Source organism: Notolabrus celidotus, chromosome 5, assembly GCF_009762535.1.
Source record: "Notolabrus celidotus isolate fNotCel1 chromosome 5, fNotCel1.pri, whole genome shotgun sequence".
NCBI lineage: Eukaryota > Metazoa > Chordata > Actinopteri > Labriformes > Labridae > Notolabrus > Notolabrus celidotus.
Genome location: NC_048276.1, coordinates 2,069,254 through 2,091,466, shown reverse-complemented (window position 1 = coordinate 2,091,466; position 22,213 = coordinate 2,069,254). Strand labels below are relative to the sequence as shown.

The 22,213-nt window shown below is 42.9% G+C and overlaps 1 protein-coding gene across 1 annotated transcript in view; it reads left to right on the top strand.

The window, feature by feature from the left end:
* fstl4 (follistatin-like 4) overlaps positions 1 to 22,213 on the top strand; it is a 295,733-nt gene that overhangs the window by 131,520 nt on the left and 142,000 nt on the right. The window contains exon 4 of the mRNA XM_034683558.1: positions 11,898 to 12,140. Coding sequence (XP_034539449.1) covers positions 11,898 to 12,140 — 243 coding nt within the window. The remainder of the gene's footprint in view (positions 1 to 11,897; positions 12,141 to 22,213) is intronic.

The following is a 22,213-nucleotide window of genomic DNA, read 5'->3' as shown; positions in this document are numbered from 1 at the left end:
ATAAAGTTTGTTGTGAATGCTTTAAATGTCAAAGGGATTTGAGAGTGTAGCCTCAGGTGGAAATATAAAGAGGCATATTTAAGAGGCCAAATAGAGCAGGAGTTAGACAGCGCTCTACATGTGTGTGTGTGTGTGTGCTCGCTCTGCAGAGGTGGGTAGAGTAAACCGAAACAGTACTGTTACTTTACAATGATGTTACTCAAGTAGAAGTAAGAGTACTTGTAGAAATAAGTACTTGAGTAAGAGTAAATAAGTACCTTAAAAAAACTACTCAAGTAGTGAGTAACTTGTGAGTAGTATCATATATAAAATTGTATTGTAATTGAAATGCTAATAACAATGTGAAGAGCACACTGACTTTAATAAAGTGACATAAATAGGAAAAGGCCAAAATGAAACTTGTTAGGCATGGTTTACTTTCAAACATTAAAGAAAGAGGAGCAGCACTGTGCTCATACTAATGTACCCACTTTCATTTTTTAAAACAAGCTGAAACTTCAAACTGTGTCTGAGATGTGATCAGAACACGGGAGATTTAATGATCTATAAATCTATAATATTCCATCATTCCAATAAAACAGATATCTGTGCTTTCCAAAATTCCTTTTTTAACCTTTAAATTATTTTCAGTTCATCCTTAACTCTACTCTATGTCCTGCACCTCACATCCGTAACCTTGGAATCATTTTTGACAGCAACCTTTCTTTTCAACACCACATCACCCAGCTCACTAAAACGGCCCTCTTCCACCTCCGAAACATCGCCCGCCTCCGCCCATTCCTCTCTTTCTCTGCCGCAGAAACCCTTATCCACGCGTTCATCACATCCCGTTTAGATTACTGTAATAGCATCCTGTACGGCACATCATCCAAAGTCCTCCATAAACTGCAATACATTCAGAACTCTGCTGCACGCCTCCTCACCTGCACCAGCTCCCGTGACCACATCACCCCTGTCCTCCATCTTCATTGGCTCCCCGTCCCCTACCACATACAGTTTAAAATCCTCCTCCTCACCCACAAAGCCCTCCACCACCAGGCCCCTTCCTACCTCATTGACCTCCTCCACCACCAGGCCCCTTCCTACCTCACTGACCTCCTCCACCACCAGGCCCCTTCCTACCTCATTGACCTCCTCCACCACCAGGCCCCTTCCTACCTCACTGACCTCCTCCACCACCAGGCCCCTTCCGACCTCACAGACCTCCTCCACCACCAGGCCCCTTCCTACCTCATTGACCTCCTCCACCACCAGGCCCCTTCCTACCTCATTGACCTCCTCCACCACCAGGCCCCTTCCTACCTCACTGACCTCCTCCACCACCAGGCCCCTTCCTACCTCATTGACCTCCTCCACCACCAGGCCCCTTCCTACCTCATTGACCTCCTCCACCACCAGGCCCCTTCCTACCTCACTGACCTCCTCCACCACCAGGCCCCTTCCTACCTCACTGACCTCCTCCACCACCAGGCCCCTTCCTACCTCACTGACCTCCTCCACCACCAGGCCCCTTCCTACCTCATTGACCTCCTCCACCACCAGGCCCCTTCCTACCTCACTGACCTCCTCCACCACCAGGCCCCTTCCTACCTCACTGACCTCCACCATCACACTCCTTCCTGTAACCTGCGCTCCTCACACGCCAACCTCCTGTCCCCTCCTCACAGAACCAAGCACCGAACCTGGGGGGACAGAGCCTTCTCAGTAGCCGCCCCCACCCTCTGGAACTCTCTCCCCTCTCATATCCAAAACTGCTCTGACCCTTCAACATTCAAATCTCTTTTAAAAACTCACCTTTTTAAGTTAGCCTTTAATTTGTGATTGTACTGTTGTGTTGTTTTGTTTGATCTGTGTTATTTGTTTTTTTTTTTGCTTGTATTGATTTTAACAATTGTACAGTGTCTTTGAGTTTTTGAAAAATGCTATATAAATAAAATGTATTATTATTATTATTATTATTTTTGTTATTATCTTACTTAAAAACATAACTTGAAAATACTAAAACATTGAGCACTAAAGTGTTTAAAAAGGCCGTGAACTCAGTATCAGAATCTCTCTGAGGTGACTGTTGAGCTTCAGAAGGAGCTGTTTTCATTAGCATGCTACCTTCCTCTTATATGGTAGTTTAGATTACTTTCTAACATTTCTAACATGCTTTTAAGATTTAACATTAACCAGTATGATCCTTAGCTTACCTAACTGATTACTCACCGTGACATGCTTTTTAAGATTTAATTGTTCTATATTGAAGCTCCAGATTTCCACCATATAGAACAGAGTAAGCAGCGCATAATGTGACTGTTTCTCCTTCTTGTCATTTAGAAGTTATAAGAGAGTCTGGATGTTGGGTACAGGGTAAACATGTTCCTCCGAAGGGGACGCAGGTATAACGCAGCCTCTCTCCTCAGCTTTAGGTGGAGGAGGGGGCGGAGCTACTCCTCCGTTCAGTGTTGAGGTTATTTATGACTCTTGGTCAGAAGGAGCTGCATGAGAGATCGACTGAGCGTAAAAACATATAAAATGAAGAAATAAAGGAACGGTAAAAGTAGCGACTGGACATCCCAATGTAAGGAAGTAAAAGTACTGCTCAGCTCCAATCTGCACAGATGAAATGTTCAAACCAAGCCAGAAACCTTGGTGTAGTCTTAGACTCAGACCTTAATTTCAGCAGCCACATTAAGACATTTACAAAGTCCGCCTACTATCACCTTCAGAATATATCAAGGATTAAAGGACTCATGTCTCAGCAGGATGCAGAAAAACTCCTCCATGCATTTATCTTTAGCAGACTAGACTACTGTAACGGGGTCTTTACAGGACTCCCTAAAAAGTCAATGAGACGGCTGCAGCTCATACAGAATGCTGCTGCTCGAGTCCTAATAAGGACCAAGAACGTAGACCACATCACTCCAGATCTTAGATCTCTACACTGGCTTCCTGTCTGTCAGAGAATAGACTTTAAAATCCTGCTGATGGTTTATAAAGCACTGAATGGTTTAGGCTGATCTGCTGCTACTGTATGAACCATCTGGACCTCTGAGGTCATCATCAGGTACTGGTCTGCTTTCAGTCCCTAGAGTCAGAAGGAAACATGGTGAAGCAGCGTTTAGTCATTATGCTCCACATATCTGGAACACACTCCCTGAAAGCTGCAGGTCTGCTCCAACTCTCACCTCTTTTAAATAAGACTTTTTTATTTGACACTGCCTTCCTATCTTAGCTTACTTTAACTTGTTTTAAATTAAAATTTAATTTTTAATATATTTCTAATTTTCCTTTTTTCTGTTTTATTATATTTGTCATTTTAATTGTGTTATTTTGTGCTTGTCTGAATGTCTCCAATGCTTTTAATGTTTTAATGTAAAGCACATTGAGTTGCCCTTGTGTATGAAATGCACTACACAAATAAAGCTGCCTTGCCTTGGGTAGGACTAAAAAGTACTCTGCAAAACAAATACTCTCAGAAGTACAATTTTTTGAAAAAACTACAGTACATGGAACAGAGTAAATGTAACTCATCCCTACCCACCTCTGGTGCTCTGTGTGTGTCAGCGTGTCTTACAATGCTCATGTGATTGCATACCTACAGATTGAATGCCTCTGGAATCTCTGATTTCAAATTACCAACAGCTTCATCATGATAACACAGCCGGGGCTGAGACTGACAAGATTGTAGCTTCAGTCTCCTGAACAAAAGAGAAGACAGCCAGCCAGCCAGGCAGGCAGCCTGTCGTGTGTCGTGCTGTGCCTCTAGTTCCGCTCTCATCCACTCAGGGCATCCATAAAGAGCAAAAAGAAAAGGCGAACTTATCTTTGTCTGTCGAAAAATGTCAGAAAGATAAAGCAGAAAATGTTCGCAGCACTTTGCACAAATCCCTCATGTTCTCACGCAATTATGAACAGTGTTTCTTACAAAACATGTCCTGGAATCCCTCATAATGTAGGACAATACTAATCTCACTTTCCCTGGAGCCCATCAGAGCTCAACACTAAAGTGAAATTCACCAAAAGACTGAAGAGAGAGAGAGAGAGAGTATAGAAGAAGATGAAGAAGAAGAGCGAGAGCCCAGGGTGAAAGACAAAGAGACTGACAGGATGCAAAGCCCCACACTGGATGGTCAGCCTGGCTTTGTCCCGGTGCCTCAGAGCCTCTGAACTTGTAAGAGCCCATTCATAAGCACTGCGCCTGCAGCTTAGACAAGGAGGATTATCAAACGGCACTTTTAGCCTCTTAAGCAAGCCACAATTGCAGCCAACACGGTCCAAGAGAATGCAAAACAAAGGACTTACAGCAAGAATGAACACAAGCGCGAGGACTTAGCTAAATGTCACACAGCTCGTGTATTGTGGAAGTAACTTTGCGTGCTATTGTCTCTGTTGCTTGAGTGGCTGCTGTTTGCACACTCCTTTCTCTGAGCAGAATGGGGAAAGGGCAAGGGGAGGATGATGGAGAGAATGAGGGAGGAAACAAGAGGAGGATGAAGGAAGAACAGTCACCGGTGGGTTGCTGCTGCTGCTGCTGCTGCTGCTGGACGGTTGTTGCTAAGCGTTTAATCTCCCACGCTGAGAGAATACAAACGATCTTGTAATCGTCCCCGACCTTGACATGAACAGTAAGGTTGCAGGGGGAGCCGCGCTGTTTTGCATTTCCCACAGATGCTTTGCAGAGACACGCAGAACAATTAGTAAACTGGATAAAACGGAGTCGAGTCTGTCATCGCTTCGACACTGCTGCTCGCTCCCCGGGGGGGGGGGTTTACCTGGCCAACCCTCACCCTCACCCTCAGCGCTCTCTCTCTCTGGAGCTGGGTTTATTCTTTATCACAGAGAATAAGAGGGGACTGCTTCACAACACATATCTGTGGCCTGTTTGTGTGTTGCCGACTTCAAAGGCTGATTTATACTTCTGCATCAAATCCACGGCGTAGCCTACACCGGGGGTCTGCATAGCTCCTGTACCTACGCAGAGGCCTACACACTTAGCTGTCATGCACCTCCTCCAAAATGTAACTACCCCATAGACTGTATAAAATATGGACGTAATATCCGTGATGTCACCCATCTGTTCCTGAGCGCTGTTTTTAAAGGTGACATATCATGCAAAATGGACTTTTTAATGGTTCTCTACCTGAAATATGTGTCCCTGTCTACAAACCCCCCGAGAATGAAAAATATCCATTCTGCCCCTGTTCTGATTTCTCCACCTTTCTGTAAATGTGTGTGAAACGAGCCGTTTCAGACTTCAGTGTTTTTGTTACGTAACAACAATATCCGGTCTGTCACGGAGTCAGAGCTCGGAGCTTGTTCAGCTCATAGACTGTATAAAATAATACTGAATCCCTCCTCTGTTTTTCATTCCCTGCACACATGTGTGCTAACAAGGAGCTTAGGAGGGAGGCATGCTAGTTGTAGGCTGTCTTAATAAACACAGAGGTCGGTTTTACTCCCCACGTCTGCAGATTTGAAGATCTAGTGGATGATTTTTATTTGTCATGGATAAGTGATAGCGCTAATTAGCATAGCCACATAGCTATATGTTCATAGCTGTAGCTGTAGCTGTAGCTGTGTACCAAGACACACGTCGACATACTGACAAATAAAACAACAAGAAACACTAAATCTGTGACCAATGGTTCAGAAAGGTCCTGCTGCCTTTCTGGCAGAGGTCGCTTTGACTCCCCACGTCTGCAGATTTGAAGATCTAGTGGATGATTTTTATTTATCATGGATAAGTGCTAGCGCTAGTTAGCATAGCCACATAGCTACATGTTCGTAGCTGTGTACCAAGACACACGTCTACATACTGATAAATAAAACAACAAGAAACACTAAATCTGTGACCAATCCTTCAGAAAGGTCCTGCTAAAGGCGCCTCTCCGTCAGGATCAGATTCAGAGGGTTGAAGTAACGCGATCTCTGAGCAGCCGTGTGTATTCAGCCAACATGTAAACATTAGATCAACGTGCTGGACAGCCGAGGCCACACCCACTTCCTGAGGGGGCGTGGTCAGAGAGAAAACAGACTGTTCTGATGAGGAATGAAGAAGAGGACTTTTCAGGCAGACCAGAATCTGATTTCAAAGTGTTTTTTTGAGCATAAACTTTAAAGACATGTTTTGGGGACCTCTTAGACCAATATATGTTGATGAAAAAAACGTGATATGTCCCCTTTAAGCTACCAGCTTCCAAAGTGTAAAGAAAACAACAAAAACAAAAACAAAAGAAGTAAATCATGAACACTCAGAGTCTTCAAAAACTGCTTTGGAATCCATTTTTGAAAAGCAACACTGAATCACAAGCTCTTAAATGTATACTGGCATCCCTCTGCAATTTAACCCCAAAAACAATATTCCTTTCCCTATTATCTTCAAATTTTCTTCCTCACTTATTTAGGGTGCAAGTGGCACTCCATACACCACAGGCCGGCCCTGGACCGATCAATATCAGAAGTATTTAGATGATATGAGTGTTTGTGTTTGTAGTGTAGAGCTTGTTTGTGTGAACACAGATGTTGTGTATTCAACAGTGAATGAACAGAGGAGAGGAGAGGACGCCCGCCTGCATACTGACACCTCAAGTGGGAGAACAAGGGTGCTGGTGTATTATCATATTGTGTGTGTGTGTGTGTGTATGTGTGTGTGTGTGAGCCTTTGTGCTATTATGGAAGTTTTGTCCTCCGACAACAGCACATTACCTCTCTTATTGAATATGCTGAGAGTTGAGATGTGATTATACTTCAGGCAAATTGAATTTCAGTTTTCAGCAGTTTGATTATGAAAGGCAGGACGGGGCTCTTTAAAGCTAAGCCGGGATGGTTTTTTAGCCTTATCCCACTGAGGGATAATAGAAGTGACCTCCTCTCAGCATCTTAACCGACTCAACCTTTTACAGCAGCATCATCACGACGACCCTCCCAGCGCCTCTTTGGATGGATACGCAGTCATGTCCTCGTGACGCTGAACGTTTCACCGGCTGAGTTTCTTCTCCTCCTTCCCCTCCTTGAGTTACGACGAGCCGTTTCATCGTGTTGTTTTCTCCCCACCTTGACATTAAGTTTATTCATGTGCTGCAATTAGTTTCTCTGATTGCTCCAGCCAACAGCAATCTCCTTTATTCTCGCCCTGGTTTCCATGGCAAATGAAAGAGCTTGTTAACATCTAAGGTAATAAAAAAGACAGAAAGCTTGGAGAAAAACTAAAAAACCCAGGCGGGGTCAATAAAGGCCAAAACTCTGCTTTCACATCCAAATATTCTGTGTTTGATCTCAGAGGATTATCTCTCTGCAGGAGAAAGAAAGTACAGACCAGTGATGGCTGCAGGTCTGACGTAGATCATGTATATATACAGTATCTCACAAAAGTGAGTCCACCCCTCACACTTCTGCACATATTTAATTATATCTTTTCATGGGACAACACTGAAGAAATGACACTTTGACAAAATGTAAAGTAGTCAGTGTACAGCTTGTTTAACAGTGTAAAATAACTCAACACACAGCCATTAAGGTCTAAACCACCCACAACTAAAGTGAGTACACCCCTAAGTGAAAATCAATATTTTCAGTAGCCACCATTATTTTCCAGCACTGCCTGAACCCTCTTGGGCATGGAGTTCACCAGAGCTTCACAGGTTCCCACTGGGGTCCTCTTCCACTCTTCCATGATGACATCATGGAGCTGATGGATGTTAGAGACCTTGCGCTCCTCCACCTTCCGTTTGATGAGGCCCCACAGATGCTCAATAGGGTTTAGGTCTGGAGACATGCTTTGGCCACTCCATCACCTTCACCCTCAGCTTCTTTGGCAAGGCAGGGGCCGTCTTGGAGGTGTGTTTGGGGTCGTTATCATGTTGGAGTACTGCCCTGTGGCCCAGTCAATCAATCAATCAATCAATTAATTATTGTATAGCGCCAAATCACAACAAACGTTATCTCAAGACGCTTTTACAAACATAGGAGGTCTAGACCACACTATGTCAAATTATGAACAGAGACCCAGCACCAAGACAGGGTAAGACTCAGTCTGACCCCACCTTAATCCACCATGAGCATTGCACATCACAGTATTCAGCTAGTTACAGTGGCGAGGAAAAACTTCCTTTTAACAGGCAGAAACCTCCAGCAGGACCAGACTCATGTTAGACACACATCTGCTGAGACCGTGTTGGGTCTGGAAAGACGGATAGAGGGGAGTAAGAGAAAGAGGTGATAGTGGTAGTGATAGTTGCCGCTGGAGTCCAGAACGTCCGCAGCAGGAGGACGTCTACGGCAGCTCAGAGGAATCTACGAGACAAGGGAGCTCTGGGACTCCAGAAAGGTCTATGGTTAGTAACTTTAATGGGACAGGAAGAGTTAAAGGAACTGATGAAGGGGTTGGGGGGGAAGGGGGTGAGCTAGGATCCCAGTGTGTCAGTGTGTCAGTTCCCCTGGCAGTCTAGGCCTATAGCAGCATAACAAAAGCTGGTCCAAGCCTGATCCAGCTCTAACTATAAGCTTTATCATGCTCTGCTTCAGTATGTCACAGTACATGTTGGCATTCATGGTTCCCTTTATGAACTGTAGATCCCCAGTGCCGGCAGCACTCATGCAGACCCAGACCATGACACTCCCACCACCATGCTTGACTGTAGGCAACACACACTTGTCTTTGTACTCCTCACCTGGTTGCCACCACACACACTTGACACCATCTGAACCAAATAAGTTTATCTTGTTCTCTACCACAAGACATGGTTCCAGTAATCCAAACTGTTTGCAGGCTTTCTTGTGCTTCATTTTTAGAGGAAATGTGAGGGGTGTACTCACTTTTGTGAGATACTGTTTATTATTCCTGCAGTAGTTTGGATAATATTTGTGTTGGAGTGAAATAATAATTTATGTCCCTTCTTTATTTTTCTAAATTATTTGCAAGTTAATGAGCATACTATTTTCTCAGGGGCCTTTAAGCTTCACTCAAACAAACTCTGAACCTGCCATTGATTCAGCTCCATGTGGGCGCCTGCGTGGGAGACTTTATGTTTGCTAATATTGATTGAGTTTCCCAAAGGCCGTATGAATAATGTGTGAAATCAGTTATCGTTCTCAGCTAATTCTGTTGTCTCATTTTAAAACAATTGGATGGGCTGGAGAGGTTTTAAATGAGCTGCTTGTACCTGCTTTTTACTTAAAACCCCCCCTGAGGAATAAAAGGTCCCATAAGTCCTTCAGATCACAACACAAGAAACGGGCTTGCGGTCAACTCCTGGAGTCAGGAAAGATCAATCCAAGGTGGAGGGTCCTGCTGCGTCAGCAACTTTTAGACTTTAAGAGAAACAGATTAAATCAGAGGGAAGAGAGGCGAGGCGAGGCGAGGCGTCCCGAGCAGCGAGGGGCCTGCTGATGGAGATGCTGGCGTGTGTGTTTGTGAATGCTTGTGTGTGTGTGTGTGTGCAGAGCGGGAGCTGGTGAGTGTGTGTGTGAGTGTTGACGGGGGCAGTAGCAGGAAAGGCAGAAGGTGTGAGCTTGACTTGCGTTCAGGTGCACCTTCACGCTCAGGTATGTTTGTGTATGGACGTGTGAACGAGTGCTGAGAGGTGTTAATAAGAACACCTGGCTGCTGGATTTGAAGGCTTGTGTTTAAAGAAGGTTTCTCCCTGATAGCAGCGTGATGAACCTGCAGGGAGAGCTGGAAGTGTTTATCTGGAGTAAACACTTTTCATTCATGGAGCAGGCACAGTTATCTCTGTGATATGATGTGGTTATTATTGGAATACTACTGTTTATATAATATCTACATCTTAGTTTGACCATGATTAGCTCAAGTCCTTTATTCTGTTTGCATGTTGAACACAGTGGCTGACTTTGAAACAGGTCGCGTCTCCTGGATCTAAAATAATTCCAGAAGTGTTGCTCTGTCATCAGACTCGTTACAAGCTCTCTTAAACATCATTTAACCACTTCTTAGACCAGAATACAAGCTTCCCCTTGAAGTGGCTATCTGAGGAAGTACTTATTTCCAAATTCCTCATTTGATTTATTCATTTATTTTTTGGATAGGACAGCTAAAGAGAGACGGGACATGTAGGGAGTAGAACCTGGGGGAAGACCTGCTGCAAAGGGTCATGACCTCTGCAGGGCTCTTAAGTCTTCAACCTGTGCACACGCTCACACGACCACACTTTGTATTTCTCATGCACAATAATTACTAGGACAACAACCACCGAGTTGCAGCGCTTTTCCTTCAGAAGGAGCTTGCCATGCACCAGCTGATCAAAAAGAAAGGATGCACATGCACAATGCAGACTGACCGCAGATTTGCAGATTGTGAATCCTTCCCCCTGCTGCAAAAATTTCACACTGAACTGAGTTCAAAACTTGAGAGCCCTGCCTCTGGGACCCGTGCTGAAACCGTTAGGCAGACCGTGCCCTGAGTACAGCTTATTTAACACGGCTAACCCCGGGATCACAGAGTCCGTGGGTAAACAACTCAAAGTCACATTGGTCTGTCGAGTGTGGCTACAGTTAGCAGAGCTAGCACCGCCAGCCCTGAATCCTCCTTGCAGGTTAACGTCCACATGTAACGTCGTTACATATTCCTCCAGTTGATTCATTATATGCCAGTTTATCCAGACACAGCCAGCTCACAACTTTATCTCCATTCTTCTGGATCACCATCCTACCAAAGCACGACACGCTGAGATGAGACAACAAGACATACCGTCTGTTATCTGTGCAAAAAGCGTTACAGCAGCAGCAACAGAACATATGAGCTAGCATGTGATTACAATATATAATAATGTTAACAAATCCTTTTACTGACTGTCAATTCTTTTCGTTTCTTGCCATTTGTGATGATATTTAATAATTAAGTCGACTACTTGCACACATCTTTAGCAGCTGCCAAATTTAACCCATTAACCTGAGAGAGGCTGACGCAGAGCTGAGGCCTCATTTGATTGGCTTGATGTTATTAATGTAATTAAACCTACTATGCAGCCTAAAGGCATGTTTAGTTAAATACTTGAGTGGAGCAAACTGGAAACCACGCGACGTGCTGCTCAGTTTGTTTCTGCCGTGGCGTTCAGGACTGTTCTTTCTCCACAGAGAGACATGTATTTTTCTTAAGAGATCACTCTGACTTCACATTACTAGACATTTTATTTATTTTTTTATTTTATTTATATCTTATTTATTTTGTTTTAATTTATTTATATCTTATTAAATTAAATTGATTTCATCTTATTTATATCTTATTAAATTAAATTTATTTTATCTTATTTATATCTTATTAAATTAAATTCATTTCATCTTATTTATTTTATTTTAATTTATTTCTATCTTATTAAATTAAATTTATTTCATCTTATTTATATCTTATTAAATTTAATTTATTTTAATTTATTTCTATCTTATTAAATTAAATTTATTTTATCTTATTTATTTTGTTTTAATTTATTTATATCTTATTAAATTAAATTTATTTCATCTTATTTATATCTTATTAAATTAAATTTATTTTATCTTATTTATTTTATTTTAATTTATTTCTATCTTATTAAATTAAATTAATTTTAATTTATTTCTATCTTATTAAATTTAATTAATTTTAATTTATTTCTATCTTATTAAATTAAATTTATTTTAATTTATTTCTATCTTATTAAATTTAATTTATTGTATCTTATTTATTTTGATTTATTTAAATTTATTTATATCTTATTTTATTCCTTCTTCTATTAATATTTAGACTTTCTTAGAGCTCCACAAAGACTGAATTTCCCTCCCCTGGTATAATTAAAGTATTTCTGATTCTGATCCTGACATGATGATGTTTTATTATAGAGTGATTATTCTCACACTGACACAGGAGACCCAGTCCTGTTTCCTCCCTCGGTGCTAACATACTGGATTCTCTCTCACAGCCCTCTCTGACCCAGACGGGGGTCCCTGCCGGAGGACCTACTGCGGCCGGGGTCGACAGTGCGTGCTGATGGCAGAAACCGGGCGTGCCGAGTGCGTCTGCCAGGAGAAGTGCCGGCCCTCCTTTGTGCCGGTGTGCGGCTCGGACGGCAGGTTCTACGAGAACCACTGCGAGGTGTACCGCACCGCCTGCCTGGAGAGGAGACGGATCTATGTGGTGCACAGCAAGGACTGCTTCTTCAAAGGTACCGCTTATCTGTTACTGCACACTGTTTGCTCCTGTCCTTATATTCCTCTACCATCTGATGCTGCTCAGATACTTTGAAATCATCGCTCTCAGGTTGGATGTGGGGAAAAATTGCAGATATGAGTTTGTGGAGCAAATTTCTCTGTGGTGGAAAAGTTGAATTAGAGTCTTAATGTTTGTTTACGCTGCAAATGCTGATGACTGAAGATCAGCGGGGAGTCATTTATTGAAATATGAATGTTGCAAACATTATTACAGCGTGATTATTTATCACATGAAGGTGTTACCAAAGCTAAGTGTGAGTTGTACACACGTTTAGATTGCAGTGAAGCTGCAGCAGAGATGTTCCTTACAGGGTGAAGGACTGCTTCTCTGAGTGTGCTGCACTTCCCACCTGTGATGCTTGTTGTGAGTGTGATTGCGGCTACATGTCACGATGCCTGCGAGGAGACCTCTTAATGCAGCAGTGAGGCTTCACTTTGGTTCCATGTTGAAACATTTAGACAGAAATACAGATCTACAGCCGACTATTCAGTCATCATGAAGGAGTGAAATCTTCACAGTGTGGCGCTGAAGGCTGCAGCTCACGATCACGATCACGTTTGTCTGATTAATGATATCTACATTAGATGCATTTCGGTCTTTTAGCCCCCAGAACTACTTTCCCCTGAAGTAAAAGGTTCCTGTGCCCATTGTTGTCTGCATTTCGACCGCGGGCTGAAGTCCCGGGTAGATTGTGCAAATCAGGCCAGTGACGTATGGAGGAAATAAAAAGTAACCACCAGTAGAGGGCAGTAAAACAAAGAGGTATGCCATTCATCACAGATGACACCATAGAAGCAGACGGACAGGCAGGTATCATTATGAGCAACACAACAGTTAGCCTGTTAGCATGAAGAGACTCAGCTGGTCTGTTTTAGATGGTGCTATATTTCATCACAGATGGATTCACTGAATCAACACGTGAGAGGAGATAAGCGCGAGTAGCAAAGACGTTTCAACACGGCTTTAAAATCCTTTGGCACTACACCACCAGACCAGTAGAGGGCAGTAAAACAAAGATGAATACCATTCATCCCAGATGAAAAAAAACAATGACTGTGAATGGTTTTTTGAAAATTTTGAAGAAAAAAAAAGTGAAAAAAAATTTGAAAATGTTTTTTTGAAAAAAATTTTTTGAGAAAATGTTTTTGAAAAAAAAAATTTTGATAAAAAAATTTTGAAAAAAAAAATTTTGAAAAAAAAATTTTTGAAAAAAAAAATTTGAAAATTTTTTTTTGAAAAAAAAGAATCATTTGAAAAAAAAGAATCATTTGAAAAAAAAGAATCATTTGAAAAAAAAGTTTTGACAAAAAGTTTTGACAAAAAAAAAATTGACAAAAAAATGGACAAAAAAAATGGACAAAAAGTTGACCCGGAGCCTGACGAAAAATAAATTTTCCTCAAATTTGAAATTGTTCTCCAAAAGCAGAAAAACATGAAAAAAAGTGAAAATTTTGCGTCTGTGGTTAAAAACATGGAAAAAGCAAAGAATGAATCAACACGTGAGAGGAGATAAGCGCGAGTAGCAAAGACGTTTCAACACGCCTTTAAAATCCTTTTGAACTCAAAAAGCCGTGATCGCAGAGATCGGCCGGTGTTTTGGTTTAAACAGCGACCCTGTTAACTGGAGACTCTCAGCCGGATGCATCCCTCATAAACGTCTTTAGAATCACAGCTTCTTCTTTTGAAAAGTACACACACATACAAAAAAGATAGAACAAATAAAAACTAATGAAAGAAAGAGAAATCAAGAGAATCACAGATGTGTGTGATGTTATTGTGGACGGAGGGAGGAATAAAAACACTGCGGTTAATCTACCAATCAGACACGTTCAGCATTGCAGGCCCCGCCCCCTGAAAGTCCTGGGACCTTTGAAAAGTACTACCCCCCTAACAGAGGCTTTTTTAGGGGGGAGATTATCTACCCCTGAACTAAATTTAGACCCTGGGTCCACCGGTCGAAACGCACGTAGTTCAGGGTAAAGTTCCTCTGCTTTTATCACACTTCTGTTCCAGCTAGCATGGATCTGTATTCCAGCGTGTAGATGGACTCTGTCTTCTGAATCATCACGTGTAGCGTCTTCCTTAAAGCTGATGCAGTGATTCATCTGAACATGAGGCGTGCACATGTGTCAGTAACGAGCTTATATGTCATGCTTCTTTAACAAATGTTGAATGTGATGCATTCAGAAACATCTAACTTCTGAGATACTCCCACACTCCTCTTCCACATCGATATCCTGGCACGCACAAATCAGCAGCAGGTTACAGTGGATCACCGGCTCTCTATAGTAAATCATTAAAATCTGCACAGCATGCCTATTACTCATTAGTAAAAGAGCTCTCTCAGCACAAACAGTCAGCTTATTACTCCAACAAACAGCAGAATCACTTCATCACGGCTTCCACTTAAAGGTAACAGGGTCAGGTAGAGCTCCTATACGCACACACTCCTCCAGTTGTTGGCGTTCACTCACTGTAAGCGTGTTTATGTGCAGCACATGTTGGCGTCTCCTCTGTCGGCGTGGTTTCCAGGTCAGACCGGCATTAAACGTCTCTGATAAAGCCGGAAGCTGTGACTTAGGTTGTCCTGATGCGGCGTGCACGGCTTCATGTCAGTCGCAGTTTAAAACACACGGACATGGCAGCGACTCTGAGCTCTGACACACCATGAAGGGAGGATTCCTGGCAGCCATCAGCGTGCATAGCTAATCCACATTAGGGATGTTCAGACGGCACATTAGGCTTAAACTCCACAAGACTGAATGCAAAACCAGCAGGAGATGGAAATGTGGGCAATCAGTCAAGAGTCATGGAGACTGCGTGTGTGTGTGTGTGTGAGAGTGTGTGTGTGTGTGTGTCATCCATGGCGTGTTTTAACAACATGTAACGTGTTGGTACTCTCGTATCTGACTCTCCTGTGTAAATCTGGACAAGGGGTTTGCGATCATATCACGATTTTTTTGGGGCAAAATCACGATCACGGTTTTATCTTGATTCTTTCATTTAGATTATTCAGACTATTCTACAAGTCATTTACCAGTAAAACAAACCAACTTACCTCTTTAAAATCACAGCCTTAAACAGATAAAAGATCATTTCAGACAGGATACTGTTCCAACACTGTTTTAATTTAGTTAAAGGTGACATATCATGCAAAATGGACTTTTTAATGGTTCTCTCCCTGAAATATGTGTCCCTGTCTACAAACTCCCCTGAGAATGAAAAGAATCCATTCTGCCCCTGTTCTGATTTCTCCACCTTTCTGTAAATGTGTGCTGAAACCAGCCGTTTCAGACTTCAGTGTTTTTGTTACGTAACAACAATATCCGGTCTGTAACAGGAAGTCAGAGCTCGGAGCTTGTTCAGCCCATAGACTGTATAAAATACAACTCAACCCCTCCTCCGTTTTTCATTCCCTGCACACATGTGTGCTAACAAGGAGCTTAGGAGGGAGGCATGCTAGTTGTAGGCTGTCTTAATAAACACAAAGGTCGGTTTGACTCCCCACGTCTGCAGATTTGAAGATCTAGTGGATGATTTTTATTTATCATGGATAAGTGCTAGCGCTAGTTAGCATAGCCACATAGCTACATGTTGGTAGCTGTGTACCAAGACACACGTCGACATACTGACAAATAAAACAACAAGAAACACTAAATCTGTGACTAATGGTTCAGAAAGGTCCTGCTGCCTTTCTGGCAGAGGTCGGTTTTACTCCCCACGTCTGCAGATTTGAAGATCTAGTGGATGATTTTTATTTATCATGGATAAAGGCTGATTTATACTTCTGTGTTGAATCAACGGCGAACCCTACGCCGGGAGTCCGCGTAGCTCCCGTACCTACGCCGAGGCCTATGCACGTAGCTGACGTGCACCTCCTCCAAAATGTAGAGCCGACGCGGACCGCAAGTCCTGTGATTGGTCCGCTTGCCGTCTTTGTATTTCCCGCATTTACAACACTTCCGGGATCCCGGACATCGGCCGCACATCGGCCGTGTATTTCATCTCCTCCTCTCTATTCTTCATGTAATCATGTCTGTATGATAAACAGCAACATGTATCAGCTGTAGATTAACAGAACACGCTCTGAATCTCTGTGGAAAAGGAAACAGAGATCGTAGCGAGGCAGGAAGCAGGCGACCGGCTATCAGAGAGACCACACTGCCCTCTAGTGTTTAGGCGGCGAATTGCTGCGCGACACGGACACACCGACGCGCAAGTATGTGGGGCTCATGTCCGCGTCAGCCCCTGCTGCGTAGGGGAGACGCAGAAGTATAAATCAGCCTTAAGTGCTAGCGCTAGTTAGCTTAGCCACATAGCTACATGTTCGTAGCTGTGTACCAAGACACACGTCGACATACTGATAAATAAAACAACAAGAAACACTAAATCTGTGACCAATCCTTCAGAAAGGTCCTGCTGCAGGCGCCTCTCCGTCAGGATCAGATTCTGGATCAGATTCAGAGGTTTGAAGTAACGTGATCTCTGAGCAGCCGTGTATATTCAGCCAACATGTAAACATTAGATCAACGTGCTGGACAGCTGAGGCACACCCACTTCCTGAGGGGGCGTGGTCAGAGAGAAAACAGACTGTTCTGAGGAGGACTGAAGAAGAGGACTTTTCAGGCAGACCAGAATCTGATTTCAAAGTGTTTTTTTGAGCAATAAACTTTAAAGACATGTTTTGGGGACCTCTTAGACCAATATATGTTGATGAAAAAAGCGTGATATGTCACCTTTAAGCTATGAGTCTCTTAATTGTAAAGGGTTATGTGTAATATTGTCATGCGGTCACCATCATGCAGACTTTGGGTCAATAAGGAAAAACAACAAACATTCAACTATTCATCCACTATGGGCAAAATCTGATGAATCAGATTCGACTAAGCAAATCCTTAGTCGGGCTCACCCCTAGTTGAAGCACAGAACATGAAGACATTAAGGCACGCTGTGTTTCTCTTTCCTGACATGCATTGATTCAGTTTCTACTTTCAGACTCCTTTCTCTAATTTAGCCTCATTAACCTTCAACCCTTTGTGTTCTCTGCATGTAGCATGTAACAGAATGGTCTTTTAAACAGGCTTTACAGAATCAGTGGATTTCTTTCAGGGCTTTTCTCTGCTTCAGTTTTTATGATTTTAATTACATTTTTATTTTCCCTTTTTCCTCGGGGAGCGGAGAGAAACAAGGGAGAAGGTTTTAATGGTTCAAACTAGCGAAACGCTCATTGAAGTAAACACATTTATAAAGAGGAATTAACCACACGTCCATTCACAGGCACGGATATGAAAGCAGCTTAAGGTCGGCTGCAGGCTGAGAACACGTGTGTGTGTGAGCGTTTGATGTGAGGTGAGTGACGGACAGGAGAGATGATTGCACACATGCTGAAAAGGATGGATTTAAACCTCTTTGTCATGACTGTCTGTGGTTCCTTTGTGTCCACACGGCGTCTGTTCCATGATACTTTAATCCATATGGACTTTTATAAAATGAGTTCACATCGTAAATATCAGAATTACAAAAGAAGAAGAGAAAACTGACAATTATTCAATATTACAAACAAGTAAACACGTCAAAACAGTGTCACCAAAACAGAAGAAAGGCTCCTTTTCAGAAGCTTTGATTCTTCTTTATTCTGATTGTAAGACGTCTGAAGAAGCGGCTCAGACTCTAACTCTCCATGAGCATCAATCACTCCGCTGAAAGTCGTCACGTCCCCTTTAAAAACTGCCGATTGATAAACGGCTCCAAAGTTAAAAGTTATTTGACCCTGAAATGGTTTCAGAAGGGGCACACTGTCAATAAAGAAGACTGATATGGCAGCTGCACTCAAACCTAATTATCCATTTAGATCGTAATTGCCAAAAGTCATAAAACGGGTTTTCCTTGAGGATATCGTCTGCTTTTTAGCCTCCTTCATAAATGACACCCCCACTCCACCCTCACCTCGTAATGGACGCCATCTAAATGATAAAACCTTCTAATAGGAAGACAATGCAACCCCGTGACTCCTACAATATATTCATCTGTTGATGTTTCCTGGAGGGATTCACCAGGAGTGTTGTTGGTCACTTAAAGGAGACATATCATGCAAAATGGACTTTTTAATGGTTCTCTACCTGAAATTTGTGTCCCTGTCTACAAACCCCCCGAGAATGAAAAGAATCCATTCTGCCCCTGTTCTGATTTCTCCACCTTTCTGTAAATGTGTGCTGAAACCAGCCGTTTCAGACTTCAGTGTTTTTGTTACGTAACAACAATATCCGGTCTGTAACAGGAAGTCAGAGCTCGGAGCTTGTTCAGCCCATAGACTGTATAAAATACAACTCAACCCCTCCTCCGTTTTTCATTCCCTGCACACACGTGTGCTAACAAGGAGCTTAGGAGGGAGGCATGCTAGTTGTAGGCTGTCTTTATAAACACAAAGGTCGGTTTGACTCCCCACGTCTGCAGATTTGAAGATCTAGTGGATGATTTTTATTTATCATGGATAAACCCACTTCTGACCCCCGGCTCTGATGAGGACCCCGTCCGTCTGCAGACATTTAAAAACAAACTAACACGGATGATTAATGTCTTTCATCTCTCTGATGAGGAGGACGCTGCAGCAGACCATAGAGACATCTGTTTCCATTGGGTCATGTAAGGAGCTCAGCAGGGGGGGTCTTCGCTGCATCCCGCTACGGCGACTTCATTAAGGACAAGCGCCATGCTGCCGATACCCGCTCCTGATGCTGCCCGGATCAGAGGGGCGATGTGTTGCCTTCCACCAGACAGGAATTAGTCACGAGTCTCCCCTGGGTTTTACTGAGCTGTGCTTCAGATCTGAGAGGGGGCGCTGACCCGGCCCTCCTCCATCTGTCCGTCTGTTTCTCACTTCTGTTTATCATTTCTCTCTGAAAAGAGTTTAACTGAAGTTTGTTTGGTGTTCTATCTATGCCTTCAAACATCTTTATTTATTGTTGGCCCCTGGTGAGGAGTCCAGATGCAGCGTGTTGAAACAAACCAGCCGGCATATTGTTGATGAATTATTGAAATAACAAACACTTCTTTAGTTATTGATTCAACTTCTTTTTCCTTTTTGATCAGAGAGTCCAGACAACTTCTGCTTTTAGATTCTTCATCTGTTTTAAAAATTATAAATAAGAATAGATTACTTATATCTATATGATAGTATTAAATTATATAGGGTTTGAAGATTTGGTCACAAATAATAACAAATAATTTCAGGACCTCAGAATTACTTATTCTGACTCTATCTAAAATATTAATTTATTATTAATTTTATGATTAGGATTATAATAAAACAGTAAAAAAATCTTCTTCTTCTTCTTCTTCTTCTTCTTCTTCTTCTTCTTCTTCTTCTTCTTCTTCTTCTTCTTCTTCTTCTTCTTCTTCTTCTTCTTCTTCTTCTTCTTCTTCTTCTTCTTCTTCTTCTTCTTATTATTATTATTAATTTATTATATAATTATAATTATTTAGATGACAGATGGGTGGGTAGGTAGGTAGGTAGGTAGGTAGGTAGTTAGGTGGGTGGGTGGATGGATGGAGGGATGGAGGGATGGAGGGAGGGAGGGAGGGAGGGAGGGAGGGAGGGATGGATGGATGGAGGGATGGAGGGAGGGAGGGAGGGAGGGAGGGAGGGAGGGAGGGAGGGAGGGATGGATGGATGGATGGATAGGTGGATGCATGCATGCATAGTGGATGGATGATGGATAAGGTAGGTAGATAGGTGGGTGGGTGGATGTTTGGATGGATGGATGGAGGGATGGAGGGAGGGAGGGAGGGAGGGAGGTGGAAGGAGGGAGGGAGGGAGGGAGGGAGGGATGGATGGAGGGATGGAGGGAGGGAGGGAGGGAGGGAGGGAGGGAGGGATGATGGACGGATGGATGGTGGATGCATATATAATTGATGGATAGATAGGTAGGTAGGTAGGTAGGTAGGTAGGTAGATAGATAGATAGATAGATAGATAGATAGATAGATAGATAGATAGATAGATAGATAGATAGATAGATAGATAGGTTAGTGGATGGATGGATAGATATTTTTACTACTACTGCTAGAAAAACTAATAATGATGTAATAATTAGGTAGTAACAATTCATATTTTAACTATTAATAATAACAATAATGCTTCTAATAATAAAAAATAATAATGATAATTATAATAGCAATAATTATAACAATAATAATAAGAAGAATAATTATAAAAATGATAGTATATATTTTATTAAACATTTTGGTCATACTTGTAAATATAAAAATTCATTGTTCTATAGATTACATTTTCCTCTCTCTTCCTCCATCACGTCTTTTCCATGTTTCATCTCTCACTGTAAGAATCCTCTCCTCTGTTTTTGGTTTCTCTCCATCATCCCTCCTCTGGTTCTCACTCTCATCCTTAAACCTGCTGTCCTCGTCCTTGTCTCTCTCTCTCTCCGTCTCCTCAGCCTCCGTCCTCTGCCATCCATCTCATTGTTGCTAACCCTCCCTCCCTCCCTCCCTCCCTCCCTCCCTCCCTCCCTCCCTCCCTCCCGTGACTGAGGACATTGATTTGGTCACACAAACACTCAGCTCTCGTAAGAAGGGTCAACCGTCCAACCAGCCTCTGAGTCCTGCAGCTTCACTCGTGTACACAGAGGCTGGTTGGGGTCGCAGCGGGATGTGTGTAACAACCATGAGTGGGCGCTTCAGGATGTTCAAGATCTCTGTTTCTGTTTCCCTCTCTGCCGTGCCAACGCTTCAGATCTGCTGCATGGACTTAGCTTCTCCACACTCTCCTCACTGTGATATGAGAACACTGTATCATACTCTTTCTACTATACATGAAGTTACCTGAGTCTGCTGCACTTTAGGAAGAGCTCTATTGTTAGAATTAGATATTGGGAAAGCTTAAAGAGCATCACTTGTTCCTCTCACTGTCTTGTGATTTCCTCTGATTGAAGACGATTGGTCCTCCTTCCTCTGATCTGCTGATCCTCTCAAACACGAGCTTCAAGACATTTCTCTGTCATGTGCTCTCAGATAATCTGACATGGAGGAGCCCTCAGTCCCTCAGTCTGTGTGAAGTCAGCGCTGAGAGATTGTCTGACTCTCCAGGTGAGGCGGGGATGACATCTCTGTCTTTGTTTCAGCAGCGGTGAACCTGTCAGGTGAACAGCGGTGACACAGCGGTCCTCTCACGGAGGGGCGAAACTCTCCTGGATCCTTCTTGTTCTCCTTTTTGTGTCTTTGTTGTAAAACGAACGCTTCAGTGAACTTTTCAATTCATGTTAAATTACCTTCGTCTCCGGCTCTGCCCCCCCTAACGAGCCTCCATTCAGCTCCACATCACACCGACTCATTTAACCAACGCTCACGGCCGCTCTGGAGTTCCATCAGGGTGGAAAGTTGTCCGGGATCATGTGACACCAAATGTGATAGAAAGTTGTCTTCAGACTCTTTGTTAGGTTAATAAGGACTAAAGCAGAGCTGGATACCAGGTGTGACACATCCACATTCACACACACACACGCACCTTCCACCCTCCAGGACTCCCTTGACAGGCCTTTATTTGTTACAATGGGTTTATTAATGAGCAGTCCAACTCTCCCCATCTTTCTTTCCATGTTTGTTCCCCTCTTTCAACACCTCTCTCCTCTTTTCTCTCCGCAGCGCTCACGTGGTCTTTACTCATTAAGCTGAGATCCTCCCCCCAGATTCATTACCGGGGAAGTATTACTGTTTGAAATGGATGCCCTGTCCCAGATAGAGCTGTCCCCTGGTCCGGCTCTGGTCCCCTGCCTCGTAAACATCCGTCTCCCCTATGAAAATAGAAAGCTCTCTTTGGTCAGCCCTGTGGTTTTTGCGACTTTGTCAAGGGTACTGCACCAAAAGAACGGTGTCATGAGCCGTGCATGCGACACCGCCGACATGTGGTGTGATGTTTCAGCCATGAGGAGTCCATTTAGGGTTGCAGGGTGCGCTCTGAAGTACTGAATACATGTAAATATAAAGATTTAAAAAGAAACAGAAAGGTTTCAGG